The following is a 26,609-nucleotide window of genomic DNA, read 5'->3' on the forward strand; positions in this document are numbered from 1 at the left end:
CATATTTTTATAACTAAATAGGTACAAAAAATGTACAAAATATATTAATTATCTATGCCCGTGTGTGTGTATGTGTGTGTGTGTGTATAAATTTAAAAACAAAATCTTGGGGTGCCTGGGTGGCTGAGTCAGTTAAGTATCTGCCCTTGGCTCAGGTCATGATTCCAAGGTCCTGGGATTGAGGCCCATGGGCTCCCTGCTTAGTGGAGAGTCTGCTTCCCCTTCTCTCCCCCTGCCCGAGTTCAATATCTCTCTCTTTCTCTCTCTCTTTCTTTCTCTCAAATAAATAAAAAAACAAAATCTTGAAAAAATAGTGACCTTTAAAATAAAAATTCTGACCTGTCATTCACATAGATTTTTTGACCTAACCATGTTAAAATTTCAATGCAAAAAGGAGATTGTGAAGTTTGCTCTGAAAAACGTATGTTCTTTTTTTAATTTTAAGACAAAATACTTTACTATCTCCAGATACCTGTACATATATGGAATTATCTTGTAATAAAACTCAGATGCCAAAAGCCTACTTTGCAAGTTTATTTTTTGTGAGAAACAACCCCAATATGAGCAAATCAGATACCATGTAATAAGACCCAAAAATATTTTTCCAAAGACAGAAAGAAAAATATCCAGGCAGCAGAACCCTGATTGGAAAGACACAATACAAAGATAACAGAACTATTTTTAAGCTACATTTTATAACTAGGGGCACAGCAAAATAGTTTGAAATAGAAAGTTTTCATGCTGATTACATGAAATCAAAATATACACTGATCAAAGGCAGCTAACATTTAAAAAATGTAGCCTAGTTTATGCAATGAATTTCGGTGTTCTTTTAGTCTGGAAATATTACAAAATACATTGCAGGTACAGCTGGGAAAACTCAGTGATACCCCTGTCCAGATCTCAGCTATTAGGTTATAAAAATATTTTCACATTTCCTGCAGATGTCTAGATTCCTTTCTTTGCTAGTAATTTTAATTCAGAACTCATTATTGACAGCTGTTTGTTCTGATAGACCCTAATTGCTCTTTCACCAGACTCAGCTGCAAGCAGGCTGATTTCCTTCCCCTTATAGAGTATATTACATATAAACACAGGCAGGAAAAAAAAATAACCAATTAACTAAATACGTGTGTATAAAATGATTCATTGAGAGCAATGATCAAGTAATGTATCTAATGGCAACATAGGTCAAAGGAAATTACAGCACTTACCATTTACAGTATTAATTATATGGAAATATTCATAAGCATTAAAATATATAGATGATGAGTGGCATAGATGTGAGAATCTGCTCCTTTATTGATCGGTATGGGAGTTTTGACCTGCTCTGTTGTCAACCTAGACCATCTCAACCCTCCTTAAACAACCTGGGGTTTCTTGCTCCTGAGAGGTCACCATATTGATGCCAAATTTAGCAGACACCCAATGGGCACAGTTCACTGCAGCTCAGAACTCCCAGGCTCAACCCATCCTTTTGCCATAGCCTCCCCAATAAATGGGACTACAGGCATGCACCATGGCGGGGGGCTGAAAATTCACCTTTTCATTAAAGAGACTTCTAAATTACTATATTTAAGTAATTGATAAGGCACTTAATCTATGGAAGAATTAACTCAATAACATCTGACATCCCATGTGCATAGAACTTGAGATGCCTGCTGTAACCAGATGGAACCTCACATGCTGTGGGGCTGTTTTGCTGAGCACCAACTCTTCCTTGCTCTCCAGTCATTGCTATGGATGAACTGTTTTTCCTAACTTTGCAGGAAGAGGAGTACAAATTCATTGATGGCAAAGCTACTTCCCTTGGAAGATTCTCTTCAAAGGCAATGCTTCATTTTAGCAGCTCCCCAAGAGATACAGAAACAGCTTGGCAATGCTCATTCCATCACATGCCTCAGCAACCTTGCTCATGGAGTTTAGGCCAATTTGGGGACCCCAAGCTGCCTTCCTCAGTGGACTGGAACCCTCTGTACAGGAGCAAATCCAGAGCTGGATTCAGCATATGAGCAGCAGATAATACTGCATCTGAGAAGAACAATAGCTTATTTTATTTCCTGTCTGTGTGCTCTGAAAGTGGAGGGAATGTGGTGATCAGGGATGGGCAACTGCTCCTTGTAAGGAACCCATTCAAGGAAAATAAACTTTTTCTTAACATCAGGGACACTATATGGTGCTTTCTTTTCTGGGGGCACTAAGTGCTTCTCTTTAAAGACTTAATCTACCTCATATAGGGAGGAAGATGTTGGGAATGGGATGCTTATTACCCTGATAATTCTCAGGGTTGCAGCATACATTTCCATTAATACCAGACATAATAGTAATTAGGATGCAAGCCCTAGACTCAACATTTACAAAGCCTCACATATAATGAATGTAAAGTGTCCCACAGGGCTTGGTGCCCACAAAATCTGGTCCAGAGCCTACTTCCAGCCTCTCTCCCAACCAAGTAGCAAGAGAAACCTTTTGGCATTTTAAGAATAATGCTACTGCCCTTTCTTAATTTTTTACCTATACAACACAGATTATACCATTTAGAATTCTTTCATGGCTTTGTTCCTGGAATCGTTTTGGGTAAGAACACTTCCAGTCATGTTCATTTATCCATCAAATATTTATTAAGCATTTTTTTTCATGTGTACCATAGATCCAGGGAAGACAAATGTGAAGCTGAATTCTTAGATACCATTTCTGTCCTCATATCTCTAATAGTTGGATGTTATAGTACTGGGAAGAAATGCAGTTTCTGGCTATAGAATTTAATACTGACCACACTAAAGAATCCTATTTTTTTTCTTAAAAGTTCACTTTTTAGTGATTAAAATAATTTAAACATAATTGAATTTTTGGCTGCATTGGTGAAATGGACTATTTTGTTTTCACGTAAGTGTGAAAGGGAAAGCAGTGATGTGATATGCTTGTTTTATGAGTCAGTTTGGCAAGTGGAAAGAACATGGACTTTAGAGATTCAACATCTGGCTCTTCCACCTGCTAGCTGTGTGACGTTAGGTCATGTATTTATCTTCCCTAAGCCTTAGTTTTCTCATCTTTAAAATTTAAACCCATTCTAAAGGTTGCTATAAGGTTATTGTTGGCAAAAAAAAAAAAAAATCCCTTTAATTATATATTCTTTTTTTTTAAGATTTTATTTATTTATTTGACAGAAATCACAAGTAGGCAGAGAGGCAAGCAGAGAGAAAGGAAGGGAAGCAGGCTCCCCACTCAGCAGAGAGCCCGATACGGGGTTCGATCCCAGGACCCTGGGATCATAACCTGAGCTGAAGGCAGAGGCTTTAACCCACTGAGCCACCCAGGTGCCCTAATATATATTCTTAATAAATGTTCATTTTCTTACTCTTTTTTCTATGAATTAAGGACCTAGAGTTTAATATTTTAATTCATTGGCTAATGGCAGAGTAGCTAATGCAATTTTTCTATTCTTGCATGGTTTATTTTAATGACCTATACTAATGAACTAATGAAGCTAATATCCCATTTTATAACCTGATTTCTATCATGTCAAGATAAAACAATGCCATATACAAGTGAATCAGATTTTAGACTTGAAAGGGATATTAGAGATGATCTAATCTAGTGGTTCTCAAAGTGCTACCACTGACAAGCAGCATCCTTTAGGAATTTGTTAGAAATGCAGATTTGGGGACCCTACCTTGACCTAGAGAATCAGAGACTCTGGGGTAGTGGCAAAAACCCTGAGTTTCAATACACCTCTCAGGTGATCCTGATGCATGCTGAAGTTTAAGAATCACCGCCAAGACAATCCTTTAAATTTAACAGATGGAGAGTCTGATTCAAAGGGGCACATGCGTCCCAGTGTTTATAGAAGCAATGTAACCACAGCCAAAATATGGAAAGAGCCCATATGTCCATCAAGGGTTGATTGGATAAAGAAGGAATGGTATATACATACAATGGAATATTACTCAGTTTTAAAAAAGAATGTGATCTTACCATTTGCAATGAGATGGATGGAACTAGAGAGTATTATGCTAAGTGAAATAAGCGATTAAAGAAAGACAAATACCATATGATTTCACTCATATGTGGAATTTAACAAACAAAAGAAACAAATGGAAAAAAAGAAAAGAAAGAGAGAGGCAAACCAAGAAACAGACTCATAAGTATAGAGAACAAACTTATGGTTACTAGAGGGGAAGGGGCTGGGGGGATGGGTAAAATAGATGAGGGGGATTAAGGAGTGTACTTGATGTGATGAGTACCAGGTGTTGTACGGATATGTTGAATCACTTTATTGGACACCTGGACCTAATATTATACTGTATGTTAACTAGAATTTGAATAAAAACAAAACAAAACAAAAAACAAGAATGCCAAGGGTGAGGGGAATAGAGTTTCATGTTTAAATAAGTTTCAGAAATTCCCCTTTGAAAGTTCACAACAGTAATGAGTACTATATAGGATTGGGGAACTCTGTTGTAAAGTAATTTAACTTAGTTTAACCCATTCCTTTCTTAACTATAGAAAAAACTCCCCAGATAACATCTATTAACAACTCAGGACAGAGTCTACACATACACTAATTAGATAGTCTGAATTCTGTTTTTATATTTCTTGTAGAGTAGAGAATGGGTATGGAAACTATTCATTGGATTATGTGTACTGATAATTGTTTGGGAAAAACTCAACATTTGGATTTGCAAAATTGCTATTTTTATTTCTCTTTTTTCCTAAATCAGGTAGCTGATAATTTCTGAATTCAGCTTTATTTTCACAGACTAAAACAAGGAAGCTTTAAACAGGGGAGTGTGAGGCATTGAATGTTAAATAAGAGTGGTGAGCCTATGATGAACTAAGACTTTAAAAAAAACCTTAATTTTAAAATAAATGCATTGAATAAAAAAAAATAGCTGTCTGCAAGTCAAAATTTGCTAAGTACAATTTTGGAAACAAGCTCTCCAAAGAGGGAGGTGGTTTCAATAGTCTGGAACCATTTCAAAACTTGATGCAAATAATAGGAAACTATGGCATGCTCATGGATAGGAAGAACCAGTTTTGTTAAAATGTTTATTCTACCTAAAAGAATCCATAGATTCAATGCAATCTGTATCAAAATACAAGCAGCATCTTTCATAGAACTAGAAAAAATAATGCTGCAATTTGTATGGAGGCAGAAACATCCCAAAGAGTCAAAGCAATCTTGAGAAAAAAGAACAAAGCTAGAGGTATCACAATTCTAGGTTTCAAGATACACAATAGAGCTATAGTAATCAAAACAGTATGGTACGAGCACAAAATTAGACACACAGACCTGTGGAACAGAACAGAGAGCTCAGAAATAAACATTTATATGGCCAATTAATCTGTGATAAAAGAGGCAAGAATATACAATAAAAAAGATAGTCTCTCAACAAATGGTGCTGGGAAAACTGTACAACTATGTGCAAAAGGAGAAAGGTGGGTCACTTTCTTACACCACACACATAAATGAACTCAAAATGGATTAAAGACCTAAATGGGAGACTTGAAACCATTAAAGTCCTAGAAGAAAAAAAAATAGGCAATAACCTCTCTGACATCAGCCACAAAATCATTTTTCTAGAAATGTCTCCTGAGGCATGGGAAACAAAAAAAAATCAACTATTGAGACTACCTCAAAATAAAGAGCTTTTCCACAGTGAAGGAAACCATCAGCAAAGCAAAAAAGCAACCTATTGAATGGGGAAGATATCTGCAAATGACATTTCTGATAAGAGGTTAATATCCAAAATATATAAAGAACTGTTACCACTCAACTCCTCTGTAAAAGCAATAATAATCCAATTAAAAATGAGCAGGAAAATGTTCAATATCACTAATCATCAGGGACATGCAAATCAAAATAACAATGAGAGCACTTTACACCTGTCAGAATAGCAGGAATCAAAAAGATAGGAAATGACAAGTATTGATGAGGATGTGGAGAAAAAGGAGCCCAGTGTTGGTGGGAATGCAAACTATTGTGGAAAATAGTGTGGAGTTTCCTAAAAAATTAAAAATAGAAATACCATATGATCCTTTAATTCCACTACTAGGTATTTACTCAAAGAAAACATAACAAACTAAACTAATTCAAAAAGATATACACACTCCAGTGTTTATTGCAACATTATTTACAACAGCCATGTGTAAACAACCCAAATGTTCATTTTACAGATGAATGGATAAAGAAGAGGTGACACACACAGAGGAATATTACTCAGCCATAAAAAAGAATGTGATTTTTACCATTTGCAACAACATGAATGGAACTTGAGGGTGTAGTAAGTCAAATAAGTCAGACAGTGAAAAATAAATACTATAAGATTTCACCCATATGTGGAATTAAAGAAACAAGACAAATGAACAAAGAAAAAAGAGACAAACAAACAAAAAACAAAACAAAGGCTCTTAAATACAGGACACAAACAAGTGGTAGTCAATAGGTAGGTGGGTGAGAACATGGGTGAGATAGATAAGAAAGAAAAGGTACAAACTTCCAGTTCCAAAATAAATGAGTCATGGACATGAAAGGTACACCACAGGGAATATGATCAATAAGATTATAGAAATGATATTTGGTTACAGCTGATGACTAGACTCACTGTGGTGAGCACCAAGTAATCTCTAGAACTGTTACATTACTATGTTGCCCATCTGAAACTAAAATGACACTGTTAATCATACCCCAAAATAATTATAATATGAAAACTGTGATGCTGTTAAGACTTTAGATTTAGAGAAGCAGTGCAAGATTATGGTGGCATGGAAGACAGAGTCAGGCATCTTTCCCCAGGAGCCAGTGGTAAGGAGTGCCCTTTACATTAAGTATGTTCATGGAAATTGAACATTTACCTGAGCAAAGGCTGCCCAGGTTATTAAAATCTCAAATGTTGAATGGCAGTTATGTAATGAGTTTCTTTTAAAAAATAGAAAATGAACTGCCATTTATGTAAACACTGCTTGAAATGTTGATAACTGAAGCCAGAGATAGGTGCTTAGGGGTTCATTATACATTCTCTCTGCATTTGGGTATGTTTGAAATGTTACACTGAAAAAAAAATTAGGAGAAATAAACTATTTTTCCCCTAAAATAAAGCTCTTTCCAAGTGTAGGGTCCCTCAGGGGGAAAAATAACAAAGAAGATGTTGTTTAGAACCCTTAACTGACTTCTAATAGATAAGACTGGACCTAAGTTTCTTATATCAGAGCCAAACTTTGATATGATGCAGCTTTAAAGAGAGACCGTGGACACTAGCGATAATTGCAGAAGTGCTACTTGATGTTATCTATATGGAAATGTAGGCAGTATTCAGCAAAATGTGCAGTGTTCACCTTAGGGACTGTTATCCCTTTGCATGCTATGATTGCCATGAAGATTCACTCTAAAAATGACTTACATGCAGAATTATCATTTCAAATTTTTAAAATCTGTTAATTCTTAAGCCTTTAGGAAATATAAGCACAACAAAGGTATATATACATAGCTCTTCTAACGACCACATTCACAGAGATTCTTACTGAATTCTAGGAAAGGTACTGCCGACTTGTGGCTTTACTATTGTGCCCAACAAATCAATAGTTTTAAGTTTAATTGAACCAAGATAACAAGTGAATTTCAGGCTGTAGTACATCAGAGAAAATAATCTGAGGCCAAGTCAATCATTCCCAGACACACAAAAGAGAGATGAAATGTTAACCACAGGTTATAAAGAATTTTGTGGTTTGCAACATGATTGGCTATGGTTTTTCAAATGAAAATAGTGAACAAGAGTCCAGACTGAGCAAGATACTTTGTCTGCATGACTAGAATTCAGCTGAGTTAAGGTTGATGAAGTGAGATTTTTAATTGATGATGATTATTATTATTTTAAATTCTGAACCTCCTTTGTCCATTTCTCCCACTACCCCAACCCCTTGCTTCTGGTAACCACCAATCTATTTTCTGAGTCTATTAGCCTCTTGTTTTTTGCTATGTGTGTGTTTTCTAGATTCCCATTTGAGAGATCACACAGTACTTGTTTTTCTAAAGTGACTGATCACCTGTGAATCCATGTTGGGACTGAATTTGAAGGTGGTTGGAGAAAACTTCTTTTTATGGCTTTCATAAAACCAAAATTCCTAATCATCATCATATCATCATCATCAAGAACTGTTTAATCTACCAAATTGTATGCAGTTTTCCCATGTAGAAAAGATACCTTTGGCAAATGACCAGATTATTCTTTACCTTGCTAGAGGAATAGAACTCAGGCAGGCAAATGATTTGTACAAGATATCATAGTTTAAGGGCAGGCCAATATATCTTATTTTTCTAGATGTGTAATTTTCATTTCTTAACTTGAGAGCCAAATATGGAGTAAAAGTCATGGGATTCTGAGTAGTTCTTATCAGCATATTCTTATTATAAAAGCTTTAAGATCTAAGAGCTTAATTTGTTGCCTTGCATTTTTAAAATTCTCTATGTATGAACTACTCTAGGGAGTTTGATTTTCACCAAGGTTCTAAGATGTATGTAAAACATGCTTCATAGTTTGAGACAATCCATGGTCCTCCTTTTGTCACCGTTAAAATTTAACAAACTTGGCTCTTGATAAAATTTAGAGGCTTATACTGTGACCTACTGAGGTTCCATCTTTTGTATATTTATCTTCTATATTCACATATAATATTCAATTGAGTTTAGTCTGAAAGCATAGTATAATTAAAAATACCCAGCATTCTCAATCTGTATAAGGCAATGGGTAGGTCAAATCATGTTAACAACCTAGCCTCAGTGACAAGAGGAGGCTCTGTCCACTTAGTCCTACTTTTTTTGGCTAGAGACCATGGTAGTGAGGTGAAAAAGTACAGATAGAAAAAATCATCCCAACTCACATCTCTTACATACAAATCTGGGGGCACCTACAGATCCAAAAGGAAAAACAAACAAACAAACAAACGAAAAAACAAATCAGAATATAAAAAAGAAAAGGTGATGATGTCCAAAATTTAGGTAGCAGTTTTGGAAGATATTAAATGGACTTTTTTCCTGCTTTCTTATTTCATAGACTGGCAAAAAAACCTGTGTTTTAGATTACACTCAGGGTTTTGCTTTTCTTCTCCTGTCCTATGAAGGAAAAACATGGTGCGCCCAGCCAGGCTGGTGAGAGTAGAGCAGTGGAAATCAGTGGGAATCTGCAGGGTCATCAGTGTCCTATTAGGGCTGAACAGGTTTGATGGGATAACATGGCGGTAGGGGGGGAGGAGCGGTGGCTTTCGCAGAGTCTTAAGACTTCCTTCTCCCCATCCCCGTCCCTCACCCCAGGTATGTTCTATGCCAAAAAGAGACTTCCTGTTTGCTTAATTTATCATCATGTGGTTTATCTTCAGCACAGAAACCATTTATATATGCAGGCATTTATTTCAAGATTCTCTTCCGTGAGAATACATTTCTGTGAGAAACTCTCTTGGCAGCTGTACTTTCTTTAGAAACATAAATATACCTTATTAATGCTACTTATCAAGGCAAAGTATTTAAAAATACTTGCTAAACATTTGTTTATTTACATAAAAGATTTCAGAGTTTTGCATAGCTTGAATTAGGGCATATAACAAAGACTGTGAGTGTGTGAAAGAAAGGTAAGTGATTCCAGCAGATGGCATGGTCAGAGCAAAGGGTTTCCAAGTGCAAGAAAAAGCGCAAATCCAAACAGAGAAGTCCAATGGCTATAATTGTAACACATTTACAGTAGAAGGAGAAGGTCATTTGCATTATGTTAAGAAATATAGGAACAGGTTCTTATCTTATGTGTGTTACAAAAAATGGGGATTTGGCACATCGGTTACTCTCAGGCAATATACCACACACAGTTTTTATTTCAATTCCAACAGAAAAACAATATTGACAAATTTCTTTCTCTCTTTGCTTCCTACTTTATTCAATAGAAGAAGTAACAATAGCATCTGCTGCACTTGGCTGGAGCCTGGGATGAGGAAATTGTGGATGATGAGCCTCCCAGGCATATGGCCACTAAAAAGCTCACGCTCCAGCCATGGCAGAGCCAGGCTGGAGCTCCAGTGGAGCGGCAGATATAGAAGGCTGCCAGTCCAAACCAGGGTAGGGCTGCCAAGTCATCATGTAAAGTCATTTTTAGTGGCCTGAGTGGTTTCCACCATCATGGCTCCAGGCATTACTGAAAGCAAGAGGAGTTTACCTCTAACATCCCCTCCCTCTCTCTGTGGCCTCCATCTACCATTTTCTGTTGCCCCAGCCTTACTGACCACCTGGGTGCCCAGCACCTCCAGGCTGCTGTCCAGCTACCCCTCAGCCCTTCTTTCAATCAGTCATGGTCTTAAAGATCTGTGACACTTAACTGGCTGTAATGCATCAAAATTACCTATTCCAACCATCTTAGTTTCAAACATAATGCGTCCCTGCTGCTATGTAGGTGTTTTCTGGCTATTTTCCTAATTCAGCTAGAAAATGTTAAAGGACCCCTTAATCATATTAACTGGACCAAAATAAAAAGGACTATAATGCAGTGGGAAATATGTTGAGCCAACAGTCAGAAGACTTGAGTCCAGCAAGAGTCTATGGGAAAGCTGTCAACCTCCTTGGGTCTCATTCTATTTTATCTCTGAGATTAAAGAGATGCAGTGGAAAGGGAAAGGGGGTGAGGAGGTAGAGGGGAAGAAGGCAGAGAGAGAGAGAAGGAGAGGGGGAAGGGTCAGTTGTTTAGAAAGCTTGAGATGTCCCTTCCCGGTCTGTGATTCACTGTAAATGAATCATATTCCTGAAATCATTGAGTCTGTAAAGAAGCTTATCAAATCTATTAATTCCTAAATCACAGGAAGATATAAAGAAAATATTTTTGAGATAGGATGAAATGGGATTAAAGAGTATAAATTTCTCCTGCCACAGATGTTGATATTTCAGAAAAAGAATCAGGTAGCAGTTACAAAACAAATTACATATATTTTCCTCTACTTTTTTAAAACTTATTTCATGTATCAACAACAACAATAGAAACCCTCTGTATTTTAGGGTGGGCCTGTGGGTATTGCTCCATGGGAGGAACATTTACTGTGGACTCAGCCAGGCTGGCAGGAATGGAGAGAAGAGCTGTGTGTGCCCAGTAAATAAGGTTCATTGACATAGAACTCAGTCCTGGGATAAATGAAGTCACACATCATTTGTTGTTTCTCCCATCATGTGGAGGAGTCTGTTTCATTACCCTCTTGAATCTGGGCTGGCCCTTGCCTTGTTTTGAGCAAAAGAGTGTGGTGAAAGTGATGATGTGTGACTTCCAAGGTTTGGCCTCAAAAGGCTTCAGAAGCTTCTCCTTTGATCCCCAAACTCTGAGACCACCAGACTGGGAGGCAAGGTCATGGGGAGGTGGGTAGGCTCGCTTCTACAGGCTTTCCAGCTGGCTGCAAAGGATAGATCATGAGAGGTCAGCAGAAGACACTGCCTGGCCCCAAGTCAACCCACAGAACTGTGAGAAATAACAGATTGTGGTGGTTTTAAGTGAGTAAGTTTGGGTTGGTATTTGTAAGCCATGGTGGTTACCTGATAGCTACACCCTCCACTTCAGAAAGGTCACCAATTCCTAAGGCACATAGCTGTACCAGAAACACAAATATGGTTGAAATTTTTTTTAAAGATCCATGCTCTAAACCAACCCAATCTGAGACAAATGAACAAAACCAGATAAATGGAAAAGGAATACTTTCCGAAAAAGATCATAATTCTCAAAGTCCTTTCCTTTCAGGTGTTAAAAGGAATTTGGGCAAGTAGCTGTTTAGCTTTTATTATCAGAATGGTAGAGCTACAGTTTACCCCGCCTCAACTCATCTAGTCCATTTTGATATATCATAAGCCATAGACTCTACATGCACCACTATGAATCAGTGAAAGTCTTAACCACTGACCCTCTCTTGGTGGACTGAAAGGTGGAGAAGGATTTTCCTTTAGGGGTGGGAGGAAGTGGGAAAAGTATGGAGGGAGGTGGGATGGGGAAAGAGAGAAAAAGAGAGAGACTTCTCAAGCTCTTTGGAAGAAGGTCTACAAAAAATAAATAAATGAAAAGTGTTTAACTATTTCACAAGAAACATCCTCAACAAACTCTTTCATTTAAAAATGGAGTGTGCTGGCCCAGAAATACATAACCTGCAAAGATCAAAGAGCAAGGGATTTTTAGGACCTTTATGTTTGGGCAGAAGTTCTTGCATTATGACTCACTTATCTTGCATCCATCTAATCTTTGGCTTCCACAAGACACTGAAAAAGAGGATAGCCACTAAGTCATATGCCCTTAGACGGATTCCTAGGGCTTATTGTTTTGAACTTTCAGAATGCTAGACGTCCATGCCAAGCATGAATATGAAGCAATGTGACTGATATGCTAGCAGAAAAACCCAGCATTTGTCAGCCCCAAGGACCATGACCCTTAGAAGTAGCCACCTTGGGAGGCTGAAGATTTATTGCTGCTGCATTAATTTGCTGCCATGGTGTGAAAGTATTTTTGGAACTCCCTTTTGGCAGTCTAGTTAAGAGCCTGTCACCTGTTCTTCTGTATTCCCTAATGGTGGCATATCTTTGTCCTTGAAGGTGGATTATTTTTTTATTTACTTTTTTAAGTGCCAAGAGACCTGTAGAGCCAAGTCATGGGTTTGTATGGTTGTATGTATTCCAAGATATGGAATATTGTTGGCTGATTTTTCAAGTTATAAGCCTACCTTACTATATGCTCTAAAAAGTGATTCTTAAGGGAAGTCTCATAAAGACATCCCCCCCCCCGATGTTTAAAATGAGGATGCCATTTAAAAAAGTATTTTCAATCTTTAAACCTTTGAAGTGGGCTATCATTTGGATGCATACATTCTGCACAATCAAAGATTAGTTTAGCTGCCATATAATAATGGTTCTCAATCCAGGGTGAATTTGTTCCCAAGGGGACATTTAGCAATGTCTGAGGGCATTTTTGATTGTTACAATTCTTGGGGGCAAGTTACTGGCATCTAGTAGGCACAGGACAGGGATGCTGAGAAGCACTGTTCAATGCCCAGGGCAGTCTCCCACAACAAAAATTATATGACCCAAATACCAGTGGTTTTGAGGCTGAAAGGCTTGTCTTATAGTAACCATCTATTTTAACAAGATTTTAAAAGTGCAATGACATAACTACTACATATAGTATTATGCGTTTTTAAAGTGGTAAATTTTAAAGTGCTAAATAGTTGCCACTCACCTAGGTTAGTATATGTATATGCACACACACACACACACACACACACACAGGTATTTCTTCTCTTCTAAGTTACAAATTACATAGAAGTCAAACTCACATTTCAGAAAAAAGTAATAACGTTGTTTGATACTAAGAGAATCAGTTTAAACACATTTTATGTGAAGCAAAACAATAACAAAAATGTCTATTAGTACAGACATTTATTGACTTCTTCCTATGTGGCAGGTATCTGGCTAATCACCACTTTACACATATCATCTTACTAGCTCTTTATACGCAATACTGTGAGGGACCTACTACTATTATCCCCACTTTACGGATCAGGAAACCAAGGCTGAGAAAGGTTAAATACGTTGCAGTGAACAGTAAAGCTGGGATTTCAACTCTAATAAGCTCATTTCGAGTGATTTTCAGTACTAAACACCATTTAATGCTGTCCCCAAAGGGGATTTTCGATCTACTAAAAGCCATCTCTGTTGCTGGCTGGGGACTGTTTCATTTGTGTAACATGAATTGGGCAAAATAGAAAATGGTGGTATGGTGTAGACAAAGAGGAATGGACCTTGAATCATAAAACGTGAATTCTCACCCAGACTTTCTACTTACTAGCTGGATATGTGGTCTTCAGCAAGTCACTTAACTTTTCAGAGTCTCAATTTCCTTTAGTGTGGAGATGGTAAGAATATACACCTACTATTTTTGTTGTAAAGATTAAATCAAATGGATGATGGAAAGATGCTCTGTCAATTGCCACTTCTCTACACAAAAGTAACTTGGTTGCAACTCTTGGGCATGGGATAAGAATGGAAAGGTGACAGTTCCCCAGATGCCCCTGCAGGTATTTTCAGGAACTACCCTTGATATCAGACACTGACATTAGTTGTTACTTAAAATATTGGCCTCACCTCTCCTCTATTGCCTTTATATCTGTCTTTTCAAATAAATGTTCCATTTCATCAGACAGCCAGAGTGCTCCCCCCCAGTACCCCAAACACCTTCAATGTGAGTTTTATATTTTACACCTACTGGAGTCATTATGCAATTCCTTTTAATGTTTTCTTTGGGTTCAATTACTCTTAAATTATTTTAGTGCATGTAAGGCATTTTTCTCTTACAGCGTTGTGCCATCAAACTATTGAAGTTCTGGCTTCCTGATTCATATCACCATGTTGTTTCATAAATTAAGAATTTTCTCTGTATGCACAATTATTAGTATATAAGAACAGAACCTACACAATAGTTTCAGTGTGGTATAATTACTTCTCACCTTAAAATGTTTTCATAAATAAGGATACAATTTGTGTATTCCACCCATTTTCTTATCAAGAGATGTTGGTATTTTCAACAATCCCATCTTTCATCTACAGAAGACTAGTTTCTTTTATTAATTTATCCATGAAAATAAATCCCTGGTTTAAGGAAAATATGGGCCTATGGTTTGTACTTGTCAGCATCTCAAAACTATCACATACTTTGGCAATACTTGTGGTCTTTGATCTAAAGAAATATTTGAATGAAACGCATTGAGGAAAATAAAGGATGGAATTTAAATGGTGGGTTAAAATGCATTAAACAATTTTCCATAACACTCTTAGCTCCTTTGGATCACAGCATCTTTTATTTTTATGATCATATGCAACATTTTCCAAAAACCTTTTTTTACCTTGAAAAGGCAATTTTATTATATTGGTTTGATATTAGAAGTAAATGGTTATGTTGTAAATATGATCTAAGTACATTCTTGGTTGTGCTTTCACTTATAAAGTCAACAAGTATTATTAAGATTGGATCTTATGAATCTTTCTAACTCCAAATTGTCATTTGATTTTTATCAGACCACCATTAGTGGCCCCCTGTTACTTCCAAAACAGTATTTATCTACATCTAGTCCTCAGTTTCTATTCCTTAGTTTTTTTTTTTTTAAAGATTTTATTTATTTATTTATTTGTGGGAATGAGAGAGAGAGAGAGAACAAATGGGAGGAGGTGCAGAGGGAGAGAGAGAAGCCGACTCTCTGCTGAGCAGGAAGCCTGATATGGGGCTCAATCCCAGCACCCCAGAATCATAACCAGAGCCAAAGGCAGACACTTAACTCAGTCAGTTAGACTGAGCCATGAAGGCACCCCTTATTCTTTCTGGTTTTAAAGTCTGGTTTGATTCTATGTTTGATTGTATAAGACTTTAATTATCTTTAGGAGGTCTATTTTACTCTTCTTGGAAACTTCTCATTTAGAACACAAGTTTAGGGGGTTTGATCTATCCCTCCTTCATATTTATTCACAAATAGATTTCTCCTATAAAAGTAATGTATTCTCTTGGTCCTAAAAGGCATTAACTATGACTAAGAGTTAGTACCATGGGTCAAGAGTCTATAATTGACATAGCGAAATTATGGCTTCACCCCAATTTATTCATTCTTAACAAAAAGCAAATTCACATCAGTTGTCATACTCCTTTGGCAATAGTAAAGTATAAACCACAAATTCTTCTGTAGAACAACAAAAAGAATAGGGCTCAATAGGGAGAACAGGGAACAAAACTTCTTTGTTTTCTAAGAGGAAGAATGAAATAATACGAGGAAATGTAACATATTACCTCTATGAAAATTCAAGCTTAATAAATAGACTGGAAGTTCTATCCCTTAGTTTCTTTCAAAATCAAGTTTTATAAGTAAGGAGAAAAATACGGCATGTCTCTATTCATGTACTGCATAGATATATATGAAGAAGTAATGGCAAATATCCACCTGACAACCATTCAGTCAACAAACATATATGAAGGAGGTAGTATAAGGAACTAAGTCAGTCTCTGCAACAAGAAAAGTCAGAACTAGATATGATGATGAGTAAACAGGTCAACGACTTTGAAATAGGCCCTAAATTTACAATCTCCTTGTGTTTAATAATCCTCACAAATAAACCATACTGTTCTGTGGATTAAATGAGTTATCCCTTAAGTACTTAGTGATACTTGGAAAACAGTGATGGCTCAGTAATGGGTAGTCACTGTGATTATTCTAAAATGATTAAGGGGTAGAAGAGACTCACATATTAACAATTAACTCTGATGCAGAATGAGTGAAATAAAGGCTAGCATATGGCCATGTGATGTGGGGCCAGAAAGAAAGGACTGACTCATTCTGACAAGGTCATTGGGACAGGCTTAAAGAGTGAAATGCCATCCAAGTGGTGGCCAAAGTTGGAGGTGAGGACCAGCAAGTGAAGGAAAGCCTGGAAAACTCACTTGGTTGATAGGGACAGGCAGCCTAGGGCACGCAGTGGCTATCACTACTGGCATGAAATCAGGCGAGTAAGATGGTCTTCCTCGGTCTCTGTTTATTCTTGTGTAAAATGAGAAAATAAGGTTCCTAACTCTGAAGATGATTTGTATGTAAAACACATTAATACATGTAAAACACTTAGAACATGGCCTCTCCGGTTGAGAAGAAAGAATATCTGCTGTCGATTAAGATTCAATATGTTTAACTATTATCACGGCTAAAAACAGGGAGCTATGTCTATCTTTAACATGGAATGGAGACTATGTGGAAAAGGACATAAAAGAGTTATAGAAAAAGAGGCTCAGAAATAAGTAAAAGAAAGACAAAGGCAATTTAATACAATTAAATTCTCATAAGAAATGCCACAGTAGGGAGAAAAATAGTCTCATATAAAGCAAGCAAACAAACATATAATCCAACCCTGATATGATCTGTTTCTATAAAAATTTCTAAAACACCACGTGGAATTCAGTTAACTTCAGAAAGCAATTATTGAGCACCTACTATGATGTAATAGCTGGATACAAATGTGCATAATCCATCAACTATACCCTCTGGGATTTTAAGGCATATGTGATCTGTACATATACAGTTAATATGCTAAGTGTGAACCTATTTTATGAGAGCTCAGAGAATACAGTGTTTAATTCTTTCTGCAGGAAGAGTAATGGGAAATGAGCTTAAAAGGATTTTCCAGAATTTCAACTCATGTTTACAATATGAAGCAATCCCTATAAATGGATGGGTTGAGCTGTGTATAAAACAATAGGGTTATGGAAGGTTTGGAAGACTAGAGAGTGCATTCCAGTTTAAAGGCATTCAAGTTTAAATTAAAAAAAAAAAAAAAATACCATGGATGTCAACAAAACTACCTGAGGCCAATTTGCAACTTTTGCAAATACATGGCAAGTGCTACTTGGGGTAAATATGAAACAGGATTGAACATCAGCAGGTGGAGAGGGGAACAGGTGAAATTCTAGAGTGTATAAATATCATTTAGCAAGATCCAGAGATAAAAGTACTTCGAAAGTGTAGCTAGGGTAGGTGACTAAGAGAGTGAACAATGAGGCATGAAAGAGACATCAGCTTAGATTATAAAGGGTCAAGGACACAATGTTAAGAGCAAACTTCATCTTGACGTCATCAAGAACCATCATATTAATTTCTATGTATCCTTAATGGTATCATCTTACAAGCTCAATGGTTTCTCAGGTCTTTGTAAACACGGATTTGTTATTATAAATGATTCTAATTCACAGCAAACAAGAAAATGTTCTCTGTCACTGGGGAAAATTTGACAGAATTACCATTATGGAAAACATCTACGTTTCTAAAAATCTATTAGACTAAATATTTCATGTTTAGAAATATCTGTTTAGGGATTCCTGGGTGGCTCATTCAGTTAAGTGGCTGCCTTCAGTCTGGGTCCTGATCCCAGAGCCCCACATTGGACTCCCTGCTTGGTGGAGAGTCTGCCTCTCCCTCTCTCTGCCTGCTGCGCTGCCTACTTGTGCTCTCTCTCTCTCTCTCTAACAAATAAATAAAATCTTTTAAAAAATCTGTTTATTCATAGGATACATGGCTCAAGTCACATAGATTATATCCAAGTTAATATTGATTATTTTCTCTTAAGTGTAAATATATATACAGCTTTTTAAAACTCACTCAATTAATACACTAATAATTTAACATTATTTCATACTTCTACATTCTATGCACTTTCCTAAGTGCTTTATTATTTCATATCATTTCAGTTAATCTTCATGAAACTCTTATTATTATAGAGAATGTTACCACACTTATCAGAGAACAAACCCAAGCTAGCAGATTTGAAATACTTGCTCAAAGGCACAAATCCCATAAGCAAAAAATCCAGCATGTGCACTCCTAATGCTGAATTTATATGGTCCGTATGAACTGACTGATAGCTAGAGCTGGTCTTTCTTCCCAGGCCTGTAGAACCATTCTTCTATGAATGTGGTAGACCCTAGCCTTCTCAACTTTCCAAGGTCTTGTCTGAGATTACCACTAGATTATGCTCCTCGCCCTTTCTTACTACTGACTGTAAGAATTTTTCTTCTTCATAGTAGCTCTTTTTAGTCCTGGCACATTTATCACTAGACAGGACTATTGGAGGAAACGTGAATCTTCTCTTTTTCTGCCCCATCTCCCTCTGTTTAGTCTACTACCAGACTTCATTTAAAGCTTCTTCCATTCTCCCAAAATCTGTTTGGCAGAAGGCTTGGGTTAGAGTTTGTCACCACTTCTTCATAATAGGGGGTAAAAAAAAAGAAAGGAAGTCAAATCCATTACAGGAAAAAAAAAAATCACAACATGAAATACAGTATTTACTAAATTTCATAGTATTTGTATGGTCATTTACAACATGATCATGATTACCATCACTGATAACCCTCTGTAACTCGTCTATTGTGGCTTTCTGCAAAGTTTCTGCCTGCTTAAAGATGCGTTCTACACTGGCATTTCTTGGGTCCCACACAAGCAGTGGTTGTCTGCAGTGATTTTTCTCTGACACTCCATCAGAAAAATTGTGTTCTGAAGTTTGAACATATATTGTGTCCAAGTCAATATCAGAGCTCAGTTTACGCTCCACTTTTCCCTCATTTTTTTCTCAAAGTCACTAACAAATTTCTTCTATCGATATACCTACTTTTCTGTTTAATACAAAGCTTCTCCAGAGCCTCAGGCACAGCACTTCCAAATGTCAACAGCTATTAGCACTGCACATTCATCTTTGTTTCCTTATTGCTCCAAAGTTGTCTGCATTTCTCAGAGGTGAGTCCAGGTGGCTTAACATAACATAGGGGTGTGGGTGTACATATAAGTGTATGCGTTTTCTCAAAATAAAGCATATAGCTACCTATCTTATCTCTGCTACTTGCCTGCAAACTTTTCTGTATCCAACTAAGTAGCATATAGCCTTATATCTTGCTTATGATCAACAGAGGATAAACTGTGTCTTTAAATTATCAATCAGTTATTCTGTCAAGTTTCCCGGGTCCTCTACCTTCATTCACAGAAATAGGAAACACATTTTGAGAGAGGGAACATGCTATATTTCAAACTGTAATGCAAATACAATGTTTTATGAAAACTCCCAAGTTAGGTTTCCTTAATTTTTGTTCGCATTTATTCATGTCTCAATGTGTGTGTAGGCGTTTTTGTATGTATCTCTGTATGTGTGTATCTGGGCAAACTGCCTTTTTGCCTTTAAGAATATGAGGGCAACCTTTCTTCAATGAGCCCAAACTTCTTGTTTCCCTATTCTGAAGCCAAAATTCACTTGAAAACATTTCCTGTGTGATCTTCATAATCAAGTTGAGCTGGTGGAGGAGGGGCATGTCATCAGGCACGATGACTCTGATATATTCAAAGAAGTATATATAACAGAGTATACAGATTGGTCAAACTAATGCCTGCTGAAACCAATAGGCAGGAGAATCAGAAATCTGCTGTCATGATGCAAAAGCATTAGCTCAAGTTAAGAAAAATAATTTTTAGTGTTTCAGAACTATGTAAAACAAGGGAACATAGTTTCAGGTCCAGAAGAGCAAGTACTAGATTATAAAACATGAGCAGGACTATGTCTGGCTTCCTAGCTCTCAGTACTTACACCAAACCCTGTAACTTCTCTTCTGCTCTCTTTTCTTAAACTGACATATCTTTAAGATCATCAAACAGGATAAAGCATGGGAGAGAGCCTTGGAATTTATAAAATACTTTATAAATATAATGTGGTACGATTAGTTTTTGTTGGGAAAAAAATTGCTGGGAAAGAGAGATAAGTATCTCCTTGTTCAAAACTTGCTAGGCCGCTGTTTAAGAATTACCACTATAGCTTGGGTTAGTCAGGGGAGTTTTATTGCTTTTATTTTGATCTATGTGGTCCCCATCTTTTTGTAAAAACATTTCTAGGATCCAGGGTATTATGCTCAAGTATGATATGGGATGTGAAAGAGCTATAGTATTATGTGATGATAGAAATGGTTTGTGATAGATGCTTTCTTTTTTAATATACTTACCCACTGCAGTTTTACTTGTCTGTGCAGCAGAAAACCATATTCTCTCATGTTTGAAGTACCCAGTTTACAAAGAACTATTAGGGATTATATCAATTATACATTTATATAGTAACATACAGAACATGACCAGGTATATTTAGTAATATGTTCATGAGAACATATTTGAGAGGAACTAAGGAACTGGTAAGAAATCAGTTAAATACTAAAAATGTATAAACATATATATAGTAGAATCTGAGTGGTGATATAAAGAATATTAGTCAGAATTAAGTAAAAAATAATAATAAATTATACAACACTTCAAAAGAAATACAGGCTCATTAACTCCTAATACATAAAATAAATTCTTCCAAAATAGATCTTTATATTATATTAAGTAAATTTTAAAAACTCAAATTAGTATATTTTCTATATGTGACTTGATAATACTTTATAGGAAGGTATCTTTAAGCAGTATGACACCCTCTCTGAAAGCTTTGATACTTATGGTATCATTTTGTTCGAAATTTTTTTTCCTATACATAGTAAAAAGGTTTTTATCAGCCCAGGCCACAGGAACTTATCAAATAATTCATCCATCTATCTATCTCTCTATCTATCTGTCATCTTCTAAAGAATATTCCTCACATAGATGAAACTTGAACCAAATCACAAGACTGATTCTTTTTTTTTAAAATATTTTATTTATTTATTTGACAGAGAGAGATCACAAGTAGGCAGAGAGGCAGGCAGAGAGAGAGAGAGAGAGAGAGGAGGAAGCAGGCTCCCTGCTGAGCAAAGAGCCCGATGCGGGGCTCGATCCCAGGACCCTGAGATCATGACCTGAGCTGAAGGCAGCGGCTTAACCTACTGAGCCACCCAGGCGCCCCATAAGACTGATTCTTAATTCTTTTCTGTTTCATATAGTTATTACCATGAGCACATTTAATTTTGTGTTTACATATTTATTTATTTTTGCTCCAAAGAGAAAATAGCAAGAACCATAGTTGCTTATCATGTCCAGAGGGGCATATTCATCCATATCAAATCCTTTCTACCAATGTTAATATAGGCCTCGTTTGATTAAAAAACACCTGCTTTTTTTTTTTAAGATTTTATTTATTTGAAAGAGAGAAGGAGCATGAGAGGGGAGGGGTCAGAGAGAAGCAGGCTCCCTGACAACCAGGGAGCCCGATGTGGGACTCCATCCGGGGACTCTTGGATCATAACCTAAGCTGAAGGCACTTGCTTAACCAGCTGAACCACCCAGGCACCCCCCAAAACACTTGCATTATTTATAAAGCAATCTACTATCCCAGAAATTGGGGTAGTAGAAATTGGAAAGAGACTATCCAATGAGGAACAATTTAGCTTTCTGTTTCCTCGTGGACCTTCTGACTGTGAGAAAAACAAATTCTCTCAGTGGTTCTTACCTGCAGTGCACAACCATGGGTCCTGCATCAGGAGGGTTACAGGTTTTGACTCTCCGTAAGAAAGCTAGGAAAGGCGTAGGGTGTTCTGGAACACCATGATCAGGCCAGGCAGTGAACTGGAATTGTCTTACTTCTCTCTTCTCGCTTGACCCATTCTGTGAAGTAGGAAGACTGGGTAAAATTTTGTGTTCGTAGCCTCAGGTTGTAACGATGAGTAGCAACATGGAAGAGGTAACATGAAAATGTGCTGTCTTAATTCCTCCTCCTACCCTATGACCTTTGGGAAGATGCACTCTTTGGAGCTATCAATGTAAAGCTCTTTGTAAACAAGTATTTGCTCAGGGAGATGAACATTCTTATGTGAGAAGCATTGCATTTTTCAGGTGTAACTATAAGGAGTACACCTATTGTATTTTATGGTAAGAACTAATTCTTCTTCATCTACTCATCATTTGCCAAAACTTCCGTCCAGAGCAAGACTTCCACATTTACTGATAAATTGCTGGAGAAGGAGAAAAATTGCTGAGCGATAATGGAAGAATTATTTCATTCTTCACCGTTGCCAGTGGAATCAAGATTTAAGTAAAGTCTTAAGATATCTGATTTCTCAAAAGACACTTTCTTTAAAAAATGAAAAAGGGAAAGGGAGGGGCAAAAATAAAGACAAACCTTGTAAAGTGCAAAAGTCCGCACACAGTACGTGGCCAACTCCACCGTATCTAGAAGCGTCACTTGGACCAGTCCATGGGTTTCTGTGCCTCTACTGGGCCAATACTGGTCACACTTCACCTAGAAGAAACAAGTGACACATTCAGGGCAGATGCTCATCAATTTCTCTATTAGCTTCACGTGGGGTTACTGTTGAAGGAAAACAGCTTTTTTGCATTTCATTTTATGTTGATCTTTTTCTGGCATGCATTCTTGTTATCCCAATATATGTAAATTACTGCTCTGATGCCAATATAAACCACATTTTTCAAACTGGTAGGAATACTAAGCAGTAACAGATTCAATTTTCCTGAAGAAAAATAAATTGCAGATTGTTGCTGAGTAAAATAAGGAAAGAGGTATTTGAAACTTTAGAGCACTTGAAAAGAAAACACAAATTTGTTCTGGGATATATGTTATGAATTGCAATAGGAGGATTATGCTCAGCCATTTAAATGACATGGTGAGACAATTAGTGCTCATCATCAAGGTTTAAAAGGCACAAGCTAGTTCATCTTAAACTATCAAATTCCCAAATATACTTGTTTAAAGAAAAGTAGAAATAATTTGTGAATCTATCAAAGTATAATAAACAACATAACATTGTAAAAAATGCAAGATATATGGTATGTGTATTCAAGACTAATTAAATCAATAATGTGCAGGGGAAAGAAGCTGTGTGTTCTTTAAAACCGGTCTCAGAGAGTCATACACTAATGCGAAGTTTAAGTAATTTAAAATTCATTCATTTCAGATGAATAATCTACAATTTCTATGTGGAGTTGAACAAAAGTACATAAAAAGTATTCAAGCCAATTAGTTTAACATGCAAAAGAAAAATAATTCCAAGTCTGGAATACATTTCAAACTTACTATGTACCATGGATATTAAAAAGCGTAATAAAAAATGACAAACACAACACTGTATTTTCTAGTAAGATCATAGATAATATATTTACCCTTTCTATCTCAGATTAAAAGAAGATAGGAGAAATTCTTAAATGAAATGCATTTCTCTAGATAAAGAAATGTAATACCATTTTATATTAGGAATCACACCTTGTAGTTGAAAAAGAAAGATTTGAAAGTCATAATCTCTGGATTTAAACAAAAGCAATGAGGCATTATTGTCATAGACACTAGAACTTTTTGGTCCAGTGAATAGAATTGCTAGATAATTATTTGCTTTTATGTTGAATATAAATATTAGTAGCATTTGTGAATAATATTGTAATTTTCTCTTTCACAGACATAGCATCTGCTCCTCAAAGGACTCGGGCTCTTTCTGTCTAGATCATGGGCCTTCTGAAAAGACAGAGGTTATATTCTCTATCCAATTTCCTAGACAACAAAAAGGAGAAAACCACTTTAATGCACAGTTATTCAGTAAAGTGGAGATTGAATTTACAAGGTTTGACTCTTATGCCTTTATTTTAAGGTAAGACCACACAAACACATATTTTATAAAAAACAAATAAGAGTGGTTCAAGTAAGATGGACTATTTGTGTCTTAATAGGATCTTTAAAACATACTTATATGTTTTCTAGAAGCATAATATATTCTTTTATGTTTATATTTTATGATGTTCTACTTAAAGAATAGTAACAGAACGGAAAGAAAATACTCTAAGGAGAATATTTATATAGCATGACCCTGACTAAGCACTCTTATGTTTTCTGACCATCCATTAAAACCCAAGTTGTATGTGGCTGGAATTAGCAGAGAATACCACCTGAAAAGAGCCAACACTCTTTAAGTAGCCCTGATTCAGACTGAAAGAAAATCACAAAAATTATGCCAAAGGCTCTGATTTAAACCATAAAAAATAAATGTCAAGTTGATGTTGCGCTGCAAAGGACAAAAGTAACTTTGGAGACCTCTTACTGCAACATTTGAGAGGATGCCAGCAATGTGTTGAGCTAAAAAATGAAGAAAGAAACTCAACTCATTATTTAATAGTTTCAGCTGGATGGCAACCCTTTCAAATCAAAATCAGCAGATCAAATTCCACAGAAACAAATATCTTTATGGAAGACACAAAAACAGGAGGTTAATGCAATGTAATGATCTATAAGGTCAGTATGATGTACTGAACTTAATTCAATGCAATTATATTTCAGAGCTAGGAATTGATTATCATCAGACCTTTTGGTAAGATAAGACAAAGGACATAAAGGAAAGAACCATAAGCCAACTTTTATGTGACCTCTGGAAAAGTCGTTTCATTATTTAGTGATTTTCCATCAACAATTCCGCTCTATCCCTAAGACATAGCAAAAACCGAAGTTACACTAATTATTCTCCTACTTCAAGTACTTGGAGTCTGGCTTCTTTAGGAAAAAGGAATATCGGAAAACATTACTTAAAGGAGGGAATGTTGTGAACATTTTTAGCTAAAAGAAGAAGAAAAGGAAGCTTTTGTACTCATTTGAAATAATGGCCCGAATTTTACTCTTTACCAGAAAGAAAAACAAAACAAAAACAAACAAACAAACAAAAACCCCACTCTAAAATGTTTCAAACTCAACAGCAAAAAACTGAAAGCAATTTTTTTCAAGCAAATATATATATTTTTTTATTTTAAGATTTTATTATTATTATTATTTTTTTTAATTTTTTATTTTTTATAAACATATATTTCTATCCCCAGGGGTACAGGTCTGTGAATCACCAGGTTTACACACTTCACAGCACTCACCAAAGCAAATATATTTAAACATTGTTGTTTTCTCTCAAGAAATATTTCACAAAGGGAGTTTATGAAAAATAAATATTTTGATGTAATGTACACATGCACACAGAAGGTCTCAGCAACAGGGTTAGAAGCATTCCCCAGGCTTCTCAGAACAGCTACAGCAATCCATTCTTCCCTTCATTAGTTAGTACCTGGGTACTCTTTTCTCTCCCTCATTCTCTGAGTAGCCCACATGCTTTCATCTGCTTTCTAAGGGCTACATTTAAAGGGCTAGGATTTACTGACATTCTTTTAAGCCCTTCATTTTTAGACATACACTAAACAAATAATTTCTGATTTCAACATTAGAAAGCAATTGGGAACTGTAGTGAGTGAGGAGGCAAAACAAGGGAACAGGAGAAAAGTTAAACATGTTTTTACTTGGCCAATAGCCCCTCCCTCCACCTTTTCTTCTTTTCCCCTGGGAGAAGATCTCAGAAGGTATTCCTAAAGAGAGTTACCAGTTTTAGGCTCTATGTACAAAGCCCAGGATAGGAGACTCCCCTCTGAGCATCTAAGAATGAGAAGGCAGCAGCTCCTGAATGCAAATACTAATGCTTGCCTTTTCCTACCTGATTCTGAAGTGACTGACATCTTCAGGACTGATACACAGAAGGCTGGACGGTCCAACTGGATAGCTGGTAAACTGCTTTTCTATTTTTAGGACCAAAGTCCAGCAGCCTCATCTGTTAAATGGGTACCATATCTCCAGAATGACAGGACTAACATAAGGCTCATAAACCCAATAAGCATTCAATAGGCAACAGCTATTATTAATTCTCAGTTAGACTATGTTCCCCATTTTTTATGATAGTTGTTATAAAAATTTAATCATTCTAAATGTGAACAAAAGAAACATGTTATTAATCCCCGTGGATATGCATTTTGGAGAGGCTAGGTGGAAGGCAAGATCTTGGCAACAATGGGGACACCAAAGTGAAATGAGATGCAGTCCTGCCCCCAACCCATCAGCTTTACTAGCTAAATATAGAGATATGCTTACACCTGCTGGTTCTTCAGATACATAGTTGTAAGATTTCCAAATAACTCCCTTCCTTTAACCTGAATTTTAATCAGATGTGAGAAGAGACTATTTTAGTGTCTGAGAGGAAAAAGGAGAGAAGCAGAACATGCCACCCAGGCTGTGGTTTAGAAACCTCACCCAGTAACTCAATCTGAGGGCTAACCTAAAGAAGACA

At 36.5% G+C, this 26,609-nt stretch overlaps 1 protein-coding gene across 15 annotated transcripts in view; it reads right to left on the reverse strand.

Moving 5' to 3' along the window:
- PTPRD (protein tyrosine phosphatase receptor type D) overlaps positions 1–26,609 on the reverse strand; it is a 194,094-nt gene that overhangs the window by 27,469 nt on the left and 140,016 nt on the right. For all 15 annotated transcript variants that reach the window (XM_082694980.1, XM_082694978.1, XM_082694974.1 and 12 more), the window contains 2 exons: positions 22,637–22,756; positions 21,968–22,122 (listed from right to left, as the gene is read on the reverse strand). In XM_082694980.1, the coding sequence (XP_082551106.1) occupies positions 21,968–22,122; positions 22,637–22,756 (275 nt within the window). The remainder of the gene's footprint in view (positions 1–21,967; positions 22,123–22,636; positions 22,757–26,609) is intronic.

Source organism: Mustela nivalis, assembly GCF_964662115.1.
Source record: "Mustela nivalis genome assembly, chromosome: 13".
In the NCBI taxonomy this organism is placed as follows: Eukaryota; Metazoa; Chordata; class Mammalia; order Carnivora; family Mustelidae; genus Mustela; species Mustela nivalis.